Source organism: Rhea pennata, chromosome 11 (genome assembly GCF_028389875.1).
Source record: "Rhea pennata isolate bPtePen1 chromosome 11, bPtePen1.pri, whole genome shotgun sequence".
In the NCBI taxonomy this organism is placed as follows: Eukaryota; Metazoa; Chordata; class Aves; order Rheiformes; family Rheidae; genus Rhea; species Rhea pennata.
The window spans coordinates 214967-237980 of NC_084673.1; the positions used below are offsets into that span (position 1 = coordinate 214967).

The 23014-nt window shown below is 43.1% G+C and overlaps 1 protein-coding gene across 1 annotated transcript in view; it reads left to right on the top strand.

Annotated features, from left to right (window-relative positions):
- The first annotated feature begins 2200 nt into the window (after nt 1–2200).
- Nucleotides 2201–23014, top strand: part of MSN (moesin) — a 57042-nt gene continuing 36228 nt past the window's right edge. Inside the window, exon 1 of the mRNA XM_062584385.1 lies at nt 2201–2308. Coding sequence (XP_062440369.1) covers nt 2297–2308 — 12 coding nt within the window. The 5' untranslated portion in view covers nt 2201–2296. The remainder of the gene's footprint in view (nt 2309–23014) is intronic.

Sequence of the window (23014 nt, forward strand, 5' to 3'; positions counted from 1 at the left end):
CATGTAAATAGCTGGACTTCAGTTTCATCATTTTTGTGAGAGTGGTTAAACCCTCCAAAAAGCTACTTCAGTATTATGAAGGAATTCGGGAATATAATGTCAAGGAATTGAACTCTCATATATGCCCTTACTAGCATTGTAATGAAGAATTCCCCACTGAGCCACTTGAATTCAGTGGAAACCCTAACACTCAACACTCCAGAGTCCAGACCTGGCACAGTGGGTGCCCTCTATCATTTGTTAAGGTCTTGAACACATACCTTTATTTTTCTGGATCTTTTCTGTCCATATAAATTTCTGTAAGAAACAGGGAGCCTTTCCATGGAGCAGTTTCATTGGCCCAGTCCAAGAAAGACTCAGTTTAATCATGAATCAGAAAAGGATGAAAACTGTGTAAAATATGCTATTAGGAAACCTGTGACCTTATGTTTAGACAATTCACACCAATTTACATCAATTCAATTAAACTGGTGTTTTTCCTTCCTGTATAGACACAGCATAGGGATTCTAGTTTGGTTGAAACATGCAGATTCAGATAAAACAGACATTACAACTTATGAACCCTGCTCCCACCTCATTCCAGGTGGACACAGTGGTATAATTTTATTACTCTCAGTACTATTACTCCCATTTTACTCTCTAAGGTGAAGCAAGGCCCTGTCTCTTACAGACTAAATCTAATCTCTCTTTTTTTTTTAATAGACTGAGAACTATTCTAGATTTTCTCTTTTTTTCACATAATATTGCAAGGTGAAGAAACATCACCTGCAAAGGAAATCAGCATATTTTATAAGTCTCTAATTTATTCATGTTATATTACATGGGCTTTTACAGCAATATTATTACATGGGGTAAAAAAAAGGAACGTTCTCTTCTACATGCTGTGAGGATTTAATTTTGGGTATTTACGAGGCACTGTGAGATCTATTGAATAAAAAGCAGTTTTTAAAGATGTACAAAGTATTACGAATCTGATGTCAACTCCCAGCATGCCTCAATTTAACATTAATCCCAACAGAATCCTCTAATCAAATTAAAGAAAACAGTTTACTCAGCAGGAATCTGTGCTGAGCTACCTAGTAGATCTTGACTTGCCCCTTTTCCATTTTATAGCTGAATTTGGGTTTTCATATTAACATGACTTTCATTTATTCACATTCAGGGAAGAAGTGGGTTATGAAGTCCAGCTAGTCTTGCATGGTCTTTCCATGAACCAAGACGTCTTAAAAATCTGAAAATGGTTAGCAGATTTGGCAAGAAAATGAAGTTCAAGAATGATTAAAAAAAAAAGATAGGTTTCTACTTTCCTTAAAAATAGAGACATGTTGAATTTCCTTTCTCTTTTCCTTCTACTGGACACAATTTGTTAACTTTTAAATGAATGTCATTTCTCCTTAGGAAAAAATAGGACTAGGGTCACTGTTTTACAGTATGTTCCAAGTACCAAATGAGAGGAGCTATCTTTTAAAAATCCCTGTGAAAATGCTGAATCTTCATTCCCTCCCAGTGGTTCCAAAATACAGATGGCACAAGAAGGTTTGGTGAGTGGTCTGCAGCTGGTCCTCAAAGCATTTTAGTACATGAATTTGATTGTTCATTTATTCCATGTAATTATGTCAGTGGCCTCCGAGAAGGTCTGAAGATTAAGAGTGGTTTGCCCGCCAAGTTTCAGGAAGCCACAGCCTTCTGTACCTGTGATGCTTTTCAAATGCCTGAAACAGGACGTGTCCTTTTTAGCTGAGCTGGCCATACAGACAGCTGGTAAGTAAAAGCATGATCATCCCACGCTCCTAGCTCGGGAGTCTGTCAGCTTACTCCGCCGCTGAGCTGCACTCCGGGCATGCATGATTTGCACTAAATGAAAGACATAGAGATCTAGCACATGCCAGTGCTGTGATCTTGTTTTATGACTATGAAAATGCAAATTGAAAGTATAAAAATAACGATATTTTACTATTAAAATAGTACTTTTAGCAAAGACCAGAAACCAGGGACACCTGGTATGTAAATAAACTGCAGAGTTCACGGCTTCCCCCTGTTTTTTGGGGGAGCTAATTTCAGAAGCGGGGGAAACCCGGCTACAAGGTGCCGCAAGGCAGCAGCGGGGCGGCGGGTTCGGGGGCGCCCTGCGAGCGGGCCGGGCCGGGCCGGGGCGGGCGGCCGCCGCCCGGGGCGGGGTTTGCGGCGGGGCGGGCGGTGGCGCCGGGCGGCGGCGCAGTCCCGTTAGGAGGCAGCGCGCAGCCCGCAGCGAGCCCCGCCGGCGCAGGAGGAGAGACCTGCCGCGCCCGCCGCCAAGATGCCGAAAACGGTGGGTGCCCCGAGCGCGGCGCCGAGCCGGCGGCGCGGGGTGGCGGCGCCCGGCTCCCTCCGAGCGGCGCCCGGCAGCGCCCGGCTCCCTCCGAGCGGCGCCCGGCTCCCTCCGAGCGGCGGGGCGCGAGGCCGCGGCGCGCGGGGAGCGGAGCCGCCTCTCTCCCTCCCTCCATCTTGTGCTCCCTTCCCGGCCGCTTCCTGGCACGCCGCGAGCCCCGGGGCGGCGGCCGGGCCGGGCCGGGCCCCGCTGCGCTGCCGCTGCCGCTCCCGCGCCGGCCGGGCCGGGCCCCGCTGCGCTGCCGCTCCCGCTCCGGCCGGGCCGGGCCCCGCTGCGCTGCCGCTCCCGCGCCGGCCGGGCCGGGCCCCGCTGCGCTGCCGCTCCCGCTCCCGCGCCGGCCGGGCCGGGCCGGGCCGGGCCCCGCTGCGCTGCCGCTGCCGCTCCCGCGCCGGCCGGGCCGGGCCGGGCCGGGCCCCGCTGCGCTGCCGCTCCCGCTCCCGCGCCGGCCGGGCCGGGCCGGGCCGGGCCCCGCTGCGCTGCCGCTCCCGCTCCCGCGCCGGCCGGGCCGGGCCGGGCCCCGCTGCGCTGCGCTGCCGCCGCCGCGCCGGCCCGGGGCGGGGGGCCGGGGGCAGTGGGGCCTCGCCGCGGCTGACTGCCCAGGGGTGCTGACTAAGGGGGCAGTTGTGCAACTTCCCGCCCGAAATTGCCTGTTCTCTCTAAAATGTCGCCTCTCTGCTCAGTAAAGGGGTGCCTCCTCCCCCCTCGTCCCTGCATCGCCAGTGCCTCCTTCTATCCTTCCTGTGCGCTTCTGAACTTCTTGATGTACTCTGATTTTAAGGAAGCATTTTGAAAAGCATGTTGGATAAAGATTTTCAGAGTATGGTCAGAATTAATTGTGTAGTTAGCTCTTACACACTCTGTGAAGAACAGGTTTGGAGTTTTCGCAACTCAGACTAATTATGAGTTGCTAGGGAGCCTTGTTCCAGCTTGACTCGAGGTATTTCTTGGCTGGAGAGATGTTGGTACTTCAGAAGGTCTTGTCAAGTCTGTACTTGACTCTCCCTTTCGTAGCAGGAGTTCAGTGACTAATAAGGAGCGTGAGTTTTTCCATCTTAATCTCTCTTTGCTGGAATCAAAGAATTGGTCCTTGCCCTTCACTGATAAAATAGGAAGGAGCAGGCTAGAAGGCTCTGGATGTTTCCTCACTAAGAGTGAGCTGAAATGGAATTCACTTTTTTTTTTTTTAACAGATAATTTAATTTTATCACTTTACAGTAGGTAGTAAGTGCCTGCTTGACTGACTTCTGCTTTTCCTGCTGTCTTAAATGCTAGCTCTCTTGAGACAATAGCTAGGGTGTGTGTGTTTGTATCTTAAAGGATATTAACCCTAAGTTACTCTTAAAGGTTAAGAAGACAATATTTTCTAAAGCTTTAAAACAAGTGGTTTCTTCAGACATCACTAATGATTAGCAAACAGTTACCTCTTGCTGGGGGATGGGAGGGGGGAAGAGAAGTTCAGTTAAAAAAAAAAAGGGGGGGGGGGGAGAGGTGGCTCAAATGAGGGGACTGTGTAAACTGCCACTGAGACATTTTAGCCAGAGAAGAGCATATAGCTGCGATGAGTGACTTCTTTTGGTGTGACAGAAAAATCCTAAACATATTGCAGAGAGTCTGTGCTGGGCATGGTTCCCCTGTGAACAGACCTGGTCCAGGTGTTGTGACACTGTACCACCAGGTGCTCGTTGTAGCCTCCGATTCCGGAGGCACGCTGTAGCCTGGATTCTTGCGTTCTGTCTGCTGCCGTCTCGTTCTCACAGAGTAGTTCTGCTTTCAGAACTGGAGCAGATAAAGAAGTTGGAGTGCTTTAGTGTGACACTGAGTGTCATATAATTTGGACCCTGCAGAAAGCTGTTCAGATGTCTATGTCTACTGAAGTACAGATCTACAGGCTGTCTATTATAAAAAGCTGTAACTTTCAGTTTCCTGCTGCCTCTGCTCTAATTGCAGATTCAACTGAAATAATATTTTAAACGCTACTTCTTGAGCTGTGGTTTGCGGGAACAGGAAATGCTGGCATAACTGTGTAATCAGTTCTCTATATGAAAGAAACATGACCACTAGTGTGCTAGCTTAAGATTTGTCAATAAATACTTCATTAACAGTAAAATGCAAGTGACTTTCCTTAACCAGGGTCAAATATGGGTGAAACTTGAGTAATTAGATGTAGCTATATGTGGACTTCATCACAAAAATAAATCCATTGTGAAGAAGACAGATGGAGGAAATGTTCCAGGGAACAGTTCTGGCTGGGCAGGAAAAACATTTGTCTAAAGTGTTCGGTAGCTCTTATCATTCATCTCACCAAGCTCTCAGAACATGCTGGTGTGGGTGCTGCATAGTCTGAGCAGCAAAGCATGTTGAACTCTTCATTAAACCATGCTAAATGTTAACACATCTAGCTAGAGATTGCCAGTTTGCTGCATGAGGTTTGGTCAAAGTGGCACTGTACTCTGGTGGGCTATTAATAGAAATCCAAGATTAACTCTGGTAACCTTTGAACTAGTGACATATGACTTACTGTTGTAAAGCATGTCTCTGTACAGCTGTGACAGAGGCATGGGGGTTTGATTGCAGGAGGCTATGTAGAAAGTCCGTCATGAGCAGGTCCACAGATCCTACCACTCTCCGCAGGAAGGATCTATTCATTTTTAGCTAATGCATGTGAATATATTGGCTTAGTGGCTGAAGGAATGGATATGCTGCTGAGCCGGTGAAATGTGAGAATCTGACAGTTACAAATTGTATATTCAATTTTCTTAGATGTCCTGTTACTATGACTTAAGTAGTTCTGTTTTAGGTAATGTACTCAAAAAACCAATTTCTCTACAATGAGCAAGGACTACAACAAGCTTTAAACTAAGGCATAATCAAGTTTGGACTCCCTGTATTGCATTAGAATTGTTGACCATGAGCCAGCAATGTGCCTTTGTGGCCAAGAAAGCCAGTGGTCTCCTGGGGTGCATTAGGAAGAGTGTTGCCAGCAGGTCGAGGGAGGTGATCCTGCCCCTCTACTCAGCCCTGGGGAGGCCTCATCTGGAGCACTGCATCCAGTTCTGGGCTCCCCAGTACAAGAGAGTCATGGAGCTACTGGGGAGAGTCCAGTGTAGGGCTACAAGGATGATCAGAGGGCTGGAGCACCTGCCCTATGAGGAACGGCTGCGAGAGCTGGGCCTCTTCAGCCTGGCGAAGAGAAGACTGAGGAGGGATCTTATCAATGTGTACAAGTACCTGAAGGGAGGGTGTCAAGGGAATGGGCCAAACTCTTTTCAGTAGTGCCATGCGACAGGACAAAAGACAGTGGGCACAAACTGGAAGTTCTGTGTGAATATGAGGAAGAACCTCTTTTCCTGTGAGAGTGACGGAGCACTGGAAGAGGTTGCCCAGAGAGGTTGTGGAGTCTCCTTCTCTGGAGATCTTCAAGGCCCACCTGGATGCAACCCTGTCTAACATGCTCTAGGTGACCCTGCTTGAGCAGGGAGGTTGGACTAGATGATCTCCAGAGGTCCCTTCCAACCTTACCGATTCTATGATTAGAAGAATTGTGTTTCTCTAGATGTTTCTCTAGATGTAAGACTTGTAGGACTCAACTCTCTTACTTTTTTTTTTTTTAATTTTCTTTTTGTGCTGTTGCCTTTTCCCTTTATTTTCAAAAATTCAGTATAGCAGTTAGCCATTAGGACCTTTAAAGACTCATCTGCAGCTTAAATGGATGGTCCTAATTCCCAGTTGAACTGCAATTATTTTGAAGCATTTTTTTTACCTCTGTTCTTTGGAACTGTGTGAATCTCACTAGAAGGAAGGTAGCGGAGACCTGGGCAGATACCATGAGAATCCTTTGGATAAGTAGTTTCTTGATCTGTAGCAACTTGCTACCAAACCGTGCAACAAGATGGTAACTGTGTAGCATTCTGCTTAAATGTTTGGATGATCCTTTCTTGTTGTGGAGTTTGTAGAGGACTCGAAAGATTGGCGTGGACAGTGATGGCAATCATGACTTGTAAGGGATGGACTCTTCTGTTGTCTTGGATTTGGATTCTGTTGTGTTACAAAGGAACAGCAGAAGCATTCTAGACACCTTCTGTCTTACCTCAGATGTTTTCTTTCCTTTCCTCAGTATAACTCAGGGAGCTTGGCAGCACTGATCAAAGTTAGATGAGCTTTGGTCTGACTTGAGTGCTAGGTTGTGAGGCAAACTCAATCTGTTACATCTTTATTTTAACATCAATGTACTGAATTGCAATAAAAATGTGTAATTGAAAGCTCTTGGAGCTTGCTTTATCAAGAAATCTGTTGTATCCCACTCTAGGAATTTCATGTGACTTTGTGTTTCAGAAGCAACAATTGCTAGAACATGCTGAAAGTACTATGGATCCAGGTAAACTACTCGGCTGGCATACAGTGAATTATCTGTAGGTTTTACCTGACATAGGATGTTACAAATCAGGAAATGCCTTTATGTCCTAGCTTGTATTGTATTCATCATCTTGGTTCCTGAATACTGCAAGAATAACACAGTTTCTTGTGTGGGTGAATCCTGGTGACAGTAAACAAAAACTTCTGTTTGGTACTTGCGGGCTTTCTTTGCTGAAGTTAAACCAAGAGTTAAAAGAATACCACTGATGAACGTAGTATTCACTTTTTACATAATGGTATGATATAGTGTTTATTTTCAGGAGAAATATGCAGGAAAACTTTATAGAAATTTGTGACCTTAGTGAAGCAGCTGAGAAACAGGTAAGCCTGTTTCTGTTGCTCTTTAAACTACATAGTGGCACATAGTTTGACACTGTAAGCAGTCAATTAAGGCAGGTTTAGAGTCAAATCAGTGCAAATTCATATTTAAAAACATATGCAGCCAGATCACACTTCCTGAAAATGCAATATACACATCCATCTGCTGTCAGGAGTGACATCTCTAGCTGCGGAGCAGTCATAAAGTCTGTGCTGATTTTAAGGAATGTTCCTTGACCAGTTGTGCTTGGGAAGAACCTCACTCTGTAGTCAACTGGAAAAGTTACCTTACTGGCAATAAACTCCAAAGTGTGTGAATATTAAAAGTGATGAGCAATCCTACTACCTACTCTACTATACCAAAGTGAGCACATAGTTCTGGGTTTGTGGTAGGTGTAAAAGATTCAAGCAACTAATTTTTATTTACTTTAAAAATAAATTTTTCATTCAATGCATTAACCTTGCTTTTTCTACCCTGTCTTATGGAAAACCTTGTACCAAATTAACAGTGTTCTGCAGAAAGCATCAGTTATAGTGGCCTCAAATTGCAGTGAGCAAGAATTATTCTGAGCACCTGAAGTGAGTTGGTAGTCATGATCCAGTTCTTAAACTTCTTAACATGACAGATTATTAGGGCTAAGAGTGTTTATCATATCAAGAGTTCCATAAAACAGAATATTTTGAGTCCTTTTTTCATTGTTGACCTCTTGATTTGTTGCTTGAGGCAGATGAGCTAGCTTGATAAGGTACACATAATAAGGGAAGCCTGAGGAAAGCTTTAGATCTCTTGCTTCTACTGTAAGAATCCTGTGGGGAAAATAGTGCCTAATTTCTGGGACTGGTCATCACTCACTCCTTGCAAATATCCTGTCTCCCTAACAACACCAGGCAGTCCTATTTTTGGACCTGCAAGGGATTGCAGTGCTTTCCTTGTGACTCTGCCTCCTCTGATTACTCACCTTTGAAGTCTAATCACACTTCTTGCTTCTCTAGCTGGGGTGCTTCATAAGATGTCTTAATATGGACTCCCTTTTCTGACAGGAAATGGCATCGCTGCCTGTAGAGGAAGCTTGTCTTGGTTGTTCTGTGTGCGGTGTCTGACGTGAAGTGAATCCTCTTGCGCAGAGTGCACAGAAGTCCCTAGGTAGCCTCGTGCGAGGCAGCTGGTGTGCTGAAAGCTGAGTCAAAGACCTTCTGTCCCGTCTTGCTGCAGAGCTGGCGTTGAGGGGGGACAGGACAGAATGGGACAGGGACCCTTCTTGGGTTGCTGCGCTCTGCAAGTCCCCTCGGACCATTGCTGCTCTTCAGACTTGCCCGGGAGAGGTAGCTCTGGCCCCGCTCCAGGGTATAAAGGAAACTGACTAAAAGCTTCCTCTAACGATGACGTCATCTCCTGGCCTCTTTCCTGGCTTGGTACAGCTCAGCCTTATTTGGCGCTTTCTTCTTCTTTTTTTTTTTTCCTTTTTTTTTTCCTTTTTTTCCCCTTCTGTGCAGCAAGAGGGCCTCCCTGAATTAGCACAATAAAGCTGTTATCTGTGCTTAATCACCGCTCTGCGGCCTACAAAGGGGTCTGCTGCAAAGGGGGACCCAGGATCTCTCCCGGTGTAAAGCATCCCCCTCCCTCGCAGGTATCTCCAGTGTGTGCCTGCTAAATGATTGTACTGGAGATCAGCATCCCCCTCTGAGGGGGCTCTCTGCTCTTGTAGACACACTGTTTGCAGAGAGGAAATCCCTCCCTACCCAGGAATAATCCAGGGCAATTAACTGATGTAAATGAAGAGCAATAGTAAGCAGCCAGTTAATTGCTTGCTGTTCCTTGTGGATGTTTGAGAACAGCAGGAGTCTGCATAGTGTGGCCAATAATACTGCATCAAAGGAGTTTGTTTTTTTATCCCTTCTGAAACTTCTAAAGCAGGCTCAAGTGTTTCAGATTTACAGAAAATTACCTTTGGGGTAAACCTCTTCCTAGCACTTCTGTGGCTGCTTTCTAGGTGGAACACTCAACTGTCCTGGAATTTGCGGGCAAAAACCCACCCTTCTGATTCCAATAGCTAGTGCTGATGCTTACTGTAATGCTTAATGGATTGTGCTGCAAATATTTGGCAGTGATGTAGGAAAAGACAGTCATTGGCAGGCTTGATGATGATAAAACTACAGGATCAGTTGCAACTCCTTGCAGATTTAAAAAAAATGAACTTGCAGAAGATTGGGCCTTATATTTGAAAGAAAAAATTATGGTGATAATAACTGGATATATAGGGAAGTGATCTAATGCTACTTCCTTCTTGTGCAGCTATGAAATTGTATGTTCATTTTTGTGAATGTGTAATCCCCCAGTAGGGTGGAGTAGTCAGAAATTCCTGACCTGTGTATAGTAGCTTTTTGAACTTGAATTAAAATGTGGAGGAAATCATCTTTGAAGATTTTTTTTAATGGTATGACTTGTCAAAAAACTAATTTGACATGCGTAAACATTTTTGAAGCTGCAGTTGGCTTGAGGAGCCTGCTTCTGAAAAGACAAATGGAGAAAAAAGGAATGATACTTCATTCTCAACTCATTCCTAGGCTAAGAAATGAGAGTATTTGGCAATACTAGGCTTCTCTCCAGTTGGCCATGACTAATAGGGGTACCTCTGTGCTTTTGTCTGTAGCTAAAGGAGGAAAGAATGAAAAAGCTCTGAATTTGATCAGCTATGTAGAGAAATATGTGTTTAGGCAAGAACTGGATGGCAGACAGGGGAGAGAGCCTTCTTTCTCTACCAGCAGCAACACTCTGTGCTGGACTGGAAAGGATCAATAAGAGGATGACTGAAGTTAGTGAATGATGGTATGCATGGTCTAGACTGATCTATATTCTCTTGCAAGTTTATAGCACTGTTTGTCAGTATTTCTCCAAGATGTGAACAAGTTGACTTCAGCAGTATAACTATGTGTGAATACTGAAAAGCCTAGACTGGACATGAAATTGGTGTGAGAGACTCTTCTATGGAGCTCTCTGGAGAACTGCAGCTCTCCTATTGTGCACCTTCTTATATGCTACAGATACGTTCTTTTTAAAAGGGAAAAACCAGATGATTTCCTGCAGCCATGAGCCTGTCTGTAAGTCATTAATTTGTTCTTTTCCCTTTGGTAAGCCCTTATGATTCATAACTTTCTGTCTGGGTTGGGAGATGTATTTAAGGTGGGGAAGTGACTAACTAGAGGAAAAATCTGCTCTTGGTCTGATTGATCAGTTAGTAACACCTTCTAATTTACTTGGTTTCATAGGGCACGATCTAATAAAGCATGAAATTTTGGGTTAAATACCTTTTTAGTGTATCTTAAACTTTGATCCTGACTCAGCAATACTAATGCTGTGCTTGGTTGCAGTGCAAAAACTGAGATGCCAGACAAATTGTTAGGATGAAGTGTCAGGGTTGTCTACATAACCACCTTTCCAGGAAAAAGGGGGAATTTTTGTTCATGTTGTCTCTAAGAGTAATTAAATTTTAAAGTTTTTCACCTTCTGAATATACTCATTCTAGAATAATGTGTTTAAAAAAAACAAAACCCAAAAAACTATGTCTATTACCTCATTTAATTAAGTGTCCTCTCAGGCTGGATGCTGGATGGACAAGAGGATTCTCATTATTTTGATATCTTTTATCTATCAGAATTCCGCACTTGGTTTCATTGCAAGAGGATCATAATCCACAGGACTTGCAGAATGATAGCAAATGATTCTGGAGGCACCTTCTAAGGAAGTAAGGCAATTCCATTACTGTCAAATTCAAGCAACAGCAGATTGCCCAACCTGAAAGTAGCTATACAAAAACCACACCATACTTAGTGGTCCAATACATCCTCTTGAAAAACAGTTGTTCCGTTAGTATGACAACTCACTCTGCAACCTTTGTTCTAGTTAGAAATTATACAAATGGAAGAATTTGTCTGTATGTATTAAAAGTAAAGGTATACTTAATGGATCAGTAAGCAGACGCTTTGGTGAATGGTTGATATGCAAGTAAGCAAGAGGCAGAAGTCTTTGTACAGGCATCTTTAGAAACGCTTCCTCTTTTGTAGGAACCTTGCGGAAGTTGACCAATGGTGTATCTGGAGCAAAACTGACTTTAAGAACTGATGCCCTAGATACACTGTTGCCCTAAAAAAAGAGGTAGTAACAGTGACCCTTGGTCAAAAAACAGTTAGCAAATCCAAATTTTTCACAAAAGCATGACAAACTTGCATAATAATTATTATAATGGTATGAAAGTATTCTAAATTGAACTTAGAGCTGGAAGAAAACTCCCATTCTTAACCCTCCTTCCCTTATTTTGAAGAAAGACTTATCTGCTGTGGTCTGTACATTGGATTTTGGAGGCATGGATATAGTTTTGGATTACTCTTTTTTTTTTTTTTTTCCTGACTTCCACCATGCTTTCATGTTGTATCTTGAATATACAGCTTTAAAGTTGTTAGAGTAGCTTTTCTGAGGGTGGGAACTCAAAAGTTAAATCTTCTCAGTGAACTCAGATGCTGTAACTTCTTCAAAAGTAGATTAGGTATTTTTCTGTCTTTGGATGGGTAGAAGGTTTGAACTTGAGAAATTTTGACCTATAATGAAAAAATTTCTTTGTATTCAACTTGCTTGTAATAGTTGATCTTTCTTTTGGGCTCTGAGAGAAATTAGATAGTATTGTCCATCAAAGCCTCTTGATCTGGTTAATATCTGACTATTAAATAGATCAGGTAACTGTGTATGTCAGAAAGCTTAAAATGTGGATTTGTTGAAAGAAACTCACTTGTATTGTAGCTTATAGTGTAGCTGAGACAATAGAGTACTCAAAATGTCTAAACAATAGTAAGTTGCAAAATCAAGACATACACTTTTTTTGTTTAAACTATAATTGTTCTTTCAGGATGACACCAGATACCCTTGCAAAAATGCACCTCATCATAAAATCACAGAACAGTTGAGATTGGAAGGGACCTCTGGAGATCATCTGGTCCAGCCCCCCTGCTCAAGCAGGGTCACCTAAAGCGTGTTGGATAGGATTGTGTCTGGGCAGATTTTGAGTATCTCTGGAGAAGGAGACTCCACAACCTCTTTGGGCGCTCTGTTCCAGTGCTCTGTCACTCTCACAGGGAAGAAGTTCTTCCTCATATTCAGGCAGAACTTCCTGAGTTTCAGTTTGTGCCCGTTGCCTCTCATCCTGTTGCTGGGCACCACTGGAAAGAGTCAGGCCCCATCCTCTTGACACTCCCCGTTAGGGTATTTGTACACATTGATAAGATCCCCCCTCAGTCTTCTCTTCTCCAGGCTGAAGAGGCCCAGCTCTCGCAGCCTTTCCTCACGGGGCAGATGCTCCAGCCCACTGATCATCCTTGTAGCCTACGCTGGACTCTCTGCAGTAGCTCCATGTCTCTCTTGTACTGGGGAGCCCAGAACTGGATGCAGTGCTCCAGATGAGGCCTCCCCAGGGCTGAGGAGAGTGGCAGGATCACCTCCCTCACCCTGCTGGCGACACTCTTCCTAATGGACCCCAGGAGACCATTGTCCTTCTTGGCTACGAGGGCACACTGCTGGCTCATGGTCAACTTGTCCACCACAGCTCCCAAGTCCTTCTCTGCAGAGCTGCTCTCCAGCAGGTCAGCCCCTGGCCTGTACTGGTGCATAGGGTTATTTCTCCCTAGTGCAGGACCCTGCACTTGCTCTTGTTGACCTTCATGAGGTCAAACCTCAACTCTCCAGCCTGTCCAGGTCTCTCTGAATGGCAGCACAGCCCTCAGGTGTCTCAGCCACTCCTCCCAGTTTGGTGTCATCAGCAAACTTGCTGAGGAGCCTCTCTGTCCCTTCATCCAGGTCATTGATGAATAAGTTGAATGGGACTGGACCTGGTACTGAGCCCTGAGGAACACCACTAGCTATAGGCGTCCAACTAGACTCTGCATCACTAATAACCATCTGAGTTCTGCCTTTCAGCCAGTTCTCAGTCCATCTCACTGTCCACTCATCTAGTCTGCGCTTCCTGAGCTTATCCAGGAGGATGTTATGGGAGACAGTGTCAGAAGCCTTGCTGAAGTCAAGGTACATGACGTCCACTGCTTTGCCCTCGTCTACCCAGCCAGGCATTCCATCACAGAAGGCTATCAGATTGCTTAAGTGTGATTTATCCTTTGGTGAATCCATGCTGACTGCTCCTGATCACCTTCTTTTCTTCCACATGCCTGGAGATGCCATCGAGAATGAGCTGTTCCATCACCTTTCCAGGGATGGAGGTGAGGCTGACTGGCCTATAGTTGACTGGGTCCTCCTTCTTGCCCATTTTGAAGACTGGAGTGACACTGGCTTTCTTCCAGTCCTCAGGCACCTTTCCAGTTCTCCATGACCTTTCAAAGAAGGAGAGTGGCCTAGCAATAACATCCGCCAACTCCCTCAGTACTCATGGGTGCATCCCATCAAGGTTCATGGATTTGTGGATGGCAAGTTTGCCTAAAAGTTCTGTAACCTGATCCGCCTCAGCCAAGGGAAAGTTTTATATAAATATGTTATATTAAAATATGTTCTGCCAACTTTTGTTTGACAGTGTCGTTAATGCAGACTCAGCCTAGTATGCATATGTTAAGGAAACGTTTTTCAAAAGTATACTCTTTCTCTTATCTGTTGTATTGAGTAGATGAGAACTTTGACTGAGATGGATCAAATCCAGACTCCTTCTGTGTTCAGGGCTTTGACTATGTTATTCTTACTGAAACATCAGGACCTGAGATAACCTTTTTTCCTATTTCTGAAAACATGCTGTGTGAACAGATTTGTTGCATTATCTATGTCTTCCATCAAGAAACACTTAACAGCTGAATATTAGTAAAATACAGAGAGAAGTTTAAGAGCAGTGAAATGTTTATATGCTAGGCAATATCCACTATCTCCTGAAAAGCCAGAAGCTGCTGTATGAATGAACTGTATATTATGTGTGACAACTCATTTTGTGAACTGCCTCAAACAAGTGCTGTGAGTAAGGTTACTAGCAGTTTGGACAGTGTGAACGGAAAATGCTAATATTACTTCTAATACCTGAAAACGCTGATCCTGTGGTCAGGAAGGTGATGGGCTTTGAGTTTTTTTTTTTTTTTCCTGCTTCATAAAATATATCACTAGAACAAGAAAATACTTCAAGCAAGGTGTCTTAGCCCTCCAACCTGTAGCTCTGTTGTACTGCTGTGCTCCTTGGAGTTGGACTGCAAAATACCCCTTCTGGGAATACTGAGTGACTAGGCTTTCCTTGTTGCTGTAACTTCAGGGCTTCCCCCCCACCACCAAGGCAGACAAAGAACTTTTCATCTGAACTTGTTCTCAAAAAACTATTCAGTGTTTTACAAAGTCATCTTTGGTTTTTATTTCTATTTTTAATTTTATTCAGTAAAGCACTAAACTGCACCTTTAACTCCTGGCATTCTGGACCACTCCCCTACAGGCTTGGAAGCGGTGAGTTCTGGAAAAACAAAACCGCCCTAGACTGAAAACTGAAGACTTGAAGTTTCTTAATCTTTTATTGGTGTGCTGCTGCAAGTGTCAGGCTACGTGAAATCTCTAGACACTTGTATCTTCTGCACTGATGGACAAATTGTATGCATAGGATGTTGTGGTGACAGTTATACATGCAAAAGTGAGTTAAAATTCAACCTCCCCCCCAATTTTTTGTAATATCTTGCTCTGTAGCTTGTTACTAGCATTTCAACCTGAGTGCCAACTGTAAGCTGCAATTCATTAAGCTTATATTTGCACACCCAGTAGAATAAGATGGAGATCCCTTTCAAATGAGGAATCGTATTAGCATTTTTAACTGTCAGATTATGTCACTGTAGTGTCTATCTTGAATGTCCACACCAAAAGAAAGAGCAAACAGAAAGACTGAGTAGCTTCCAAATCACCTGAAGATGACAGCAATCAACTGAAGATGAGATGAAGTTCTGAACAGTAGTTGTTTCAGCATCATACACAGGAAATGTGATGTTATCTTAATGCTTGCTCTGACAAATGCTAAATAATCAAGTGGAAATCTGACTGAAGTCTGTACTGCTTCCCCTTTGCTGCTGAAGTTTTGACAAGTTTAATATGCAGGATTTTTGTCTTGCTCAGTACATGGTTCACTGCTTTGGTAAGTCTCTTTTGCCCATAAAGACAAATGTAGCTTATTCAGGGGTGACTAGCTAGCTGCTTTTCCCTTTTAGCTGCTTTTTGTGGCTAAGCTTTGAAAGAGTGTTTTTTTTTTTTTTCCCACTCATGCTTTCTTTTCTTTTTTCTTTTTTTTTCCTTTCCCCTTTTGGATGTAGAACTCCTCAAATTCCCACAAAGTATTTTGGATTTAAGATTCATTGAAAGCATAGTTTACTTCATCAGCCGTTTTCCCTTCAATTTGAGTGAGATGTGTGTTACATTACCCTTCTGTGCATCTTGCTATTGTATGTTGTATTACTCTTTTTTTTTCCAAGTTATGCTTGTCTCTCTCTCTCTCTCTCTATCTCCAAACACTTTGATCTCAGAAAAGTTTGGCTTTGAAGACTTTTCAGTGAAATATATTTACAATATTCCAATGACAACTTTAATTTGACAGTGTTTGGAAGGCTTTGAAAATAATTTGGATCTGAGGAGATCCAGAGAATCTTGTAAACCAAATAATTTCATTGGTCTGCCGTTCCCCGAGAGAAGGAGGGACTGTTAGATGCATTCATGTGAACCCACCTGTTTTCGCAGCAAACCTAGGCAAGACAAGCAGTTAGCTGCCCTTACTGCTTCCAGTGGTCTGGAGATGCGCAGTTGAGTGTGAGATCTCTGCATGCAGGAATACTGAAGGAGCCCCAGGCTCTGATCAAAGTAGAAGTAATGTCTGCAAATCCCATGCTGCTATTCCTTGGCATATGGAAGAAAAAAACAAAACAGCAACAGCAAAATAAATACAACAAAACCCACCCCCTACGCAGGAGGGTTGGATGACTGGATGAGAGCTAAGCTCTCAAGTTGATTTCCGAGTGTCTCTTGCAGAGCAGTGCCCTGCAGACTCCTTGCCTCTGGTTAGTCTAGTAATTTCTGCTGCTTGTTTTCATAAGTTGTATTTGCATGTATATTCACTTACGCAGGAGTCCTCTTCATCATTTTTCTTTCTGCTCAGTTGTGGTTTTTCAGTTTTGACCTATGGCTTTATGAAGATTACTAACAGTTCTGCTTCTATGTATGTTTGGCTGCATAAGGGTAGTGAATGGCACCCCTGTTTGTAGGGAGGCTTAAAGGACCTACTTAATAAAACTGTAAATCATATAAGGAAATTGCTTCTGCCCACTTGATACAAGAAGTTCGTTTTTGCCATGAGCATTTCAAAGAGTTAAACTAATACAAGGGAGCCTTCTGCAGTCTTGTAGAATCACATAAAAAGTTAAGCTGAAAGAGATGTCTGGTAGTCATTTTGTCCAACCCCACGCTCAGAGCAGTTGAATCAACTTCTAAGTTAGACTGAGTTGCTCAGGATCTTGTTTTGGTTACAGTGGACAATAGCTCTTGATTTTGACAAACAATCTTGAAAGTACTTGAACCTGCGAAGAATTGCATAGGTGCCTAGAGGTTCTTAACCTTGTTTTCAGGAATGAGGAGGTGAAAGTAAAAGCTAGTCAAGTGTAAGGATAAAAATTTGTCAAAAGCAAGCCCTTCTTTAACAAACACATAGTATGAGCCCAGTAACTATTGAATGCAACTAGCTCATCCATTTCCTCTGCTAGTGCAGTTGATGCATACAGTGCCTCACTGACTATGTCCAGGCAGTGTGGTAGAAAAACTTTTTTACAAGAAGTTAGTGTAGGTCAGAAGATCACGTTGAACTGTTGAAACCCTAAGGCAATAAGGCAATGGTGCATTTCATAGGTGCTTCCTGGTAATGCTTATTATACTGTTTCAGAAGATGCATTCCTATAGCAGACAGGGAATAGTTTAACTCAGTGGCAGTCGCTGGAAATCTGAACTTTTTTTTCTGTTCTGTAAACTGTAACCCTATCCCTTTGCAAAACGGTAGGGACATCTAGACTTCATCGAAGGCTTCCAGATACAAAAATTGTTCAGGTAGCTATAATTTTTGAACAGGCTTTGCTAGAACACCCTGAAAGATTAGAGAAGGAAATTAACCGGAGTGGAAGGGGGAAGTAAGTGCTTTAATATATTCAAAAGTCTGTTTTCTTTTCTTCAGTTAGGTCAGGGCCTCTGTGAAAGGCTCTCTGCCCAAAGATGGCAACATGATTCAGAATGTTACTTATTCTTGTATCTGAAATAGTCAAAGTGATACCCTCTACTATAGCTGTTCCTTAACTACTTGATCTCATTATGGCACCCTCTGCTGTCTACCTGATCTTTAAAATGTCTAGGTATTACCTGCTCTCAATTCTGCACATCATAAGTGTGGTGTGTGATGGGCCTGTGTTAAAAAGAAGACATGTTAATAATTCTTCCTTAACCACAGGCATTGCCAGGCATTTTGCAGTCTCTGCATGTGTGTAGCTAGGTGTTAGGTGATACCTGGAGTTTATCAGGCTTTCTTTTCAAAAAGCCTGGTTTCAAATAGTGATGTACATCAAGAGGTTTATGGGAATGTGGACTTGGAGTGCGTATTTAATTGCAGCCTTTAATAAATTAGATCAATTTGTCTGCATGTTTAAGTTTTTTAACATGCTGTCTGTGTGGTCCTACTTTGTGCTGGCTCTGCTAGTCAAACTCAATGGTGGGATCCATTCTATTTTGCTATCTTGGCAGAAAACAGGGTTAATGACATGAGCATGTATGGCTGGATTGGGGAAATGTCTCACCAAGGGGTTGAATGAATACCAGAGAGAGTACAAAGAATAAAATAGGAGTACCTGGGAGTAAGGAATAAGAGAAAGTTAAACAGCATGGCCTGTCTTGACTAGATGTACCCAATCTGTCGTACCCTTCCCCCTCCATATCATATGTACCATACTAATGTCCTTGTACCAGTGCAATGAGTGGGACCAGTGAACTGATTCTGTTGGGAAAAATAACAGAAGAGTTATTTTCAGCCCGATTCATTCTTTGGTCCTGCTTGCTGCATAGTCACGTGAGTGCTAATGCTGATCCAAAGAAGGCAATGGGAATGTGCAGCATGGTGACAGGCCCTTTAGGATGATTTGCAGCAGCAGTGGGGCTGCACTCGTGGTGTGCTGGGGCTGCACTCATGGTGTGCTGGGGCTGCTTTTCGAGGGTTCCCATGGGCAGCTCTACCTGTTCCTGAGGCTTTTGGCACAGGAGATTGTGTGTATCCCAGTGTTGTAGCAATTCTCCTCTATATTAGGAAGCTCAAGTGCTCGAACTAGATGGAGCTTAAAATAAAAAAGGTACTTTGGCAATCACAAGTTGGTCTTTTATAAACTATATACTGTCCCAACAGAGCTATTTAAAACCTGAAGTAGTTGGGTGGAGAGGGAAGCAAATGTGGGTGGGGAAGCTTGCACCTTCGGGGGCGGGGGGGGGGAGGGGAGGAGAGGAGGGAGGGGAGGGAGTTAGAGAACTGAGCGGTTTCAGGGAAATTCTGCACTTTAGGGAACTGCGACCTAAATAGATGTGAAGAGGCTGCCACTCCCAAATGACACCCTGTACTGAAAGGAAATTGCAGGATTTGTCTGGCATGCTAGCAATGATAAACTGAAAATCAGAGGGTGATGAAACAACTTTGCCTTATATTTGCCTCTGCCTGCAGTTAAATCTGGAGGGATGGCTCATAGTCTGGACAGCTGGATCCCGCAGGATCCAGCTATGTTTTAGCTCCTCAAAGTCTGGCTCTCCTTCAGATGCTCAGCAAGCACTGAGCTGGCCAAGAGCTTGGTGTGCCACACCCAAGCATTGCTTTGGCCGTCTCCAACAGGCAGATCTGTGTTTAGCTGCCCTTTTTTATATTCTGTGCCCTGAAGTGTCATTTGTCTGGTTGAACAACAGAAAATCACATGCAACAGATAGGCACCTTTCTGACTTACTCACCCAAACACTAGAGCCCTATGGGAAGGAAGGGAGAGCTCCCAGACACGGCTGCGGTCTTCAAGCTGTCTTCCTTGTGAAGCATATTAAATAATTAGCAGAACTTCTGAGTCTAGTGGCTTTTCCTTTGTTTGTTTGTTTGAAGTGCTCTCCATTCCAGAAGTTACTCTTGAAAACAATCTCTAATTGTAGGTGAATTTAGAGCCCTCCACATAGGAGATAAGTGGCTTAGTCTGTAACTTGGGAGCCTCAGATACTTGCTGTAATTGTGCTGCCCCTATGCAGCTCACACTTGTCTTGTTAACATCCTGTCTTGATCTTGTTTTTAAGCTACTTGCAGCAAAATAGCTGCTTGTAACCTTGGCTGACATCACTGGATGCTAGATTTGGAAAGCTTATTGGCTGTTTGGAAATGCATCTTGGCTGCCAGGCTTGTCTGCTTAACCCCTGTCCTGTGCCTTTGAGCTGATGAAAAGTACTGGGAAATCCCCTGGCTTTGGAGCGAAGCTGAGGAGGGAAGAACTGGACTAAGCCAAGCTTAGGTGAAAAAGCTAAACCTACGAATCTTGAAAACCCTGAAACTGTTTCCAGTGCGGGGTGGTGGTGAGAAGCGTTTCACCAGTTACGCGCACTAGTGCTATGACTGTGGCTGTTACTGTGATAACTTAAATGCTTTGGGGGAAGAGGGGAAACAAACTTCTGTGACCTGTGGTTACCGCTGCCTGCGAGGCGCAGGCGATGGCTGTGAAGAACGTCGTGCTGGGCTGGCGTTTCAGACGTGCCCACTGCCCTCGAGTTGAGGAGCTTTAGCTAGGCTCAGACATGTGAAGTACAACTACCAACCTGACTGTCGAGGTTCAGAGGCCATAAGAAATAGTGTGTAATTCAGAGAATAGCACCTTCTAATGTGTGTGAAACATGGGTATTAAAAAGTCTCAAAGCTGCCCGGAATGTAGAATTTAAATGATGGCAATGGCATCTGGCTGGATTTTGCTTTGAGATTTTGCTTCCTGATTAAAATATTCTGGGGAAAGGGCTACGTGGGTAACTTTTTGCCTTTTTTTTTATTTCTAAATCCACTTCTGTGTTTTGCCTAATAAAGAGTGTTCTCTTAACTTAACCCAAATAATAAAAAAAATAGTTGTTCTAAAGGTTCTTTTCAAACTGGCTCTAAAGGAATAGCAAATGGCAACATTATGGCTTGGTATAGCTTCAGGAAAGTAAAGGGAGGTGCATGAGGAATCTATTTATGAGAGAGGAAATGGCAAAAATAGACGAATTGACCCATTGCACAAGGTTGTGAATAACTTGTGTAATAAGTGACATATAAACCCCTGGACTGACTGTAAATTTGGGGATCCACCCATGGCTTCTTTCGCTGGCCTAGTGCTCTAACCTTTCAGTGCCTCCAGTCAAACTGAGGCTCATTTGCTCTCTGAACAGGGTGGCAAGCTAGTGAAGCATCGACAGCCGTGATGTCGAAATGGGTGATGTTGGAGGATGTAGCTTGTTATTAGCTGCTAGGCTGGGCAGGAAGGAATTATCTTCAAGTAGTTTTAAGTTTAAAAACTTGTCATTAATGACTTTGACTATTGGAATCCATGATGTGTGTGTGTGGACTGGGGCAGTAGGCGAATTCCCTGTCTGCTTTCATTTATTTTATATATATATATATATATATATATATATATATATATATATATATATGTGTGTGTGTGTGTGTGTATATATATATAATTTTTATATATATATATATATATATATAAATTGACCCATTGCGCAATATATATAAACATATATTTTGAATGTCTTACTTTGTAGTAACACTCTTATAAAGCACAACCTTTATTCCTGAAAAAAACTGCCTGAGACCTCAAACCTGGTCACTAAATAAATTGGATAAATGATGTCCCAAGATTTCTGAAATTTCAGTTTTTCCAACTCATGAAGAAGTGCTGATATTAAAACAAGCTTTTCATAGCTCTGTGTTCTTACATCAGTAGTACGTGCTTGCTAGTTCTGCTGGAAGAAGACAGCTCTCTTTACCTTCAAGATCCTGGCTATGAAAAAACCCATTTTTTTGGGGGGGGGGGGGGTTGGAGGTTGGGTAAATGCAACATCTGAAGTAAGGCAACTGTAAACATCAGCCTCTTTGAATAAGGGGTAGACTTGTCTGAAGCCCTCTTGTGAATTCTGTGAATATGCTGCCAAGGAATTCTCTTCGTGGGGACACTTATCTTCTTTGGGTAACAAGTTTTGTTCTCCACCGCTTGAAATAAAGGAACCTTGGCTTATATAAAGATGATGCCTAGACTACGTGCCCTGACTTAATGTGAATAACTGGTATCTGCACTGATGGACAAGTCCTGCAGAGAGGATTTCCTCAGGCTAAACTTTGCCCATAGTCAGATCCCTCAGATTATTAGGGGAAGGTCAATAGGGAGGTAGTCGTGACTTCTGATGTCTGGTCTTGAGAACCGTGAAAGCAAAGAAGTACTGCTATGCTGTTCTGCTCTGTAGCTATTACCTCTTAAATACCAGCAGGTGTTTTCAAGGAAACTGTCCTTTTCATAGGAACATTCCTGTTTACCAGGAGCTGTATGGAAGAATTTTATTTGCCTTATCATTGGCAGATAAGCAGCCCAAATTTATCCTATAATGGGAGGATGGGAATAAGGCAGAATTGCTAAGGGTCGAAATGCTAGAGTTGATGCAATAAGATGATGCAGTAAGATAATACAGCTTATTGATACATTATTATTATTATTTTTAGAGTGCTTAAACTAATTTTTTGATGATAGGTTTGTGAGGAGATCCCCCATGAGAAGGAAGAATCGAAATGCAGAGCATCTCATCCATGGTGCTATCACAGGCAGGGGATGACAGAGAAAAGATTCAGAAATCTGTGCCTACTTCTGTTGATTGTTGTCTTTCTGATAAGAGTGGTCATGGTAACTAGTAGCTCTTGCTACTGCTCTGGAGTACTGCTCAGTTTCAAGTACAGGTAGACTTTCTGCAATAAGAGGCTGTTCTGCTGGGAACAAACAGCATGGATCCTTCACTGATATGCCTCTTCATATAACTTGATCTTTATTCTTTCTCCTTTTGTTAACCTATTTCATTTTGTTCTAGTGTACAGCTCATTTGCTCATGTTCCTACCACCTTAAGTCTAAAGAGTTTTTAACTGTGTATAATGCATATTTTCATAAGCATCTGGTGTGGATGACTATTGCTGGGTGTAAGTGTAGAAGTTTTCTTCAGCTAGAAGAATCCACAGCTATGGCAAGAAAGACCTGGGAAAGATTTCTTGAGGAAGTTTAGTCACTCCACCAACATGTTGAATTGTAATCGGATATGATATGTATCTTAATCTTATTGCACTGATTTTTGCCATATAACAAAAGCTGGTGGATATTGAGATGGTACTTCCATGAACTACTGAAAGAAATGAAGAAAGAAGGGAAGTGCTTCCTCAGGTCAGAGGAAATGCACTTCTCAATTCTTCTGATTAACACTTAGCTGAAGAAAACTCTTCAGAAGGTGATCAAACAGGGGATTAAATAGATCGTAAACACTGGTCATTAAAACAGATGCGTTGGGCATTAAAGCAGAAATTCTGCAGAGTTAAACTTGCAAAATCACTTGGTGAGTCCTGGCATTTCTTGAAGAAAACCCTCCTAGAATTCTATTTTATATTTATATAGGTAAGCCACTTGCCATTTTAACCATAGCTTCCAAAACAGTCTCCTGTGGTAACAGCCAAACACATACATATTTGGGGCTTTAACACTGCAGTGCTTGTGGGTTTTATATTAGGATAAATCACTTTCTTTTTGAAACTAATTGCTTTAGCATTACATTTTATGCCAGATTTTTCATGCATTTTTTTCCCGTCCTTTTCAGGAAT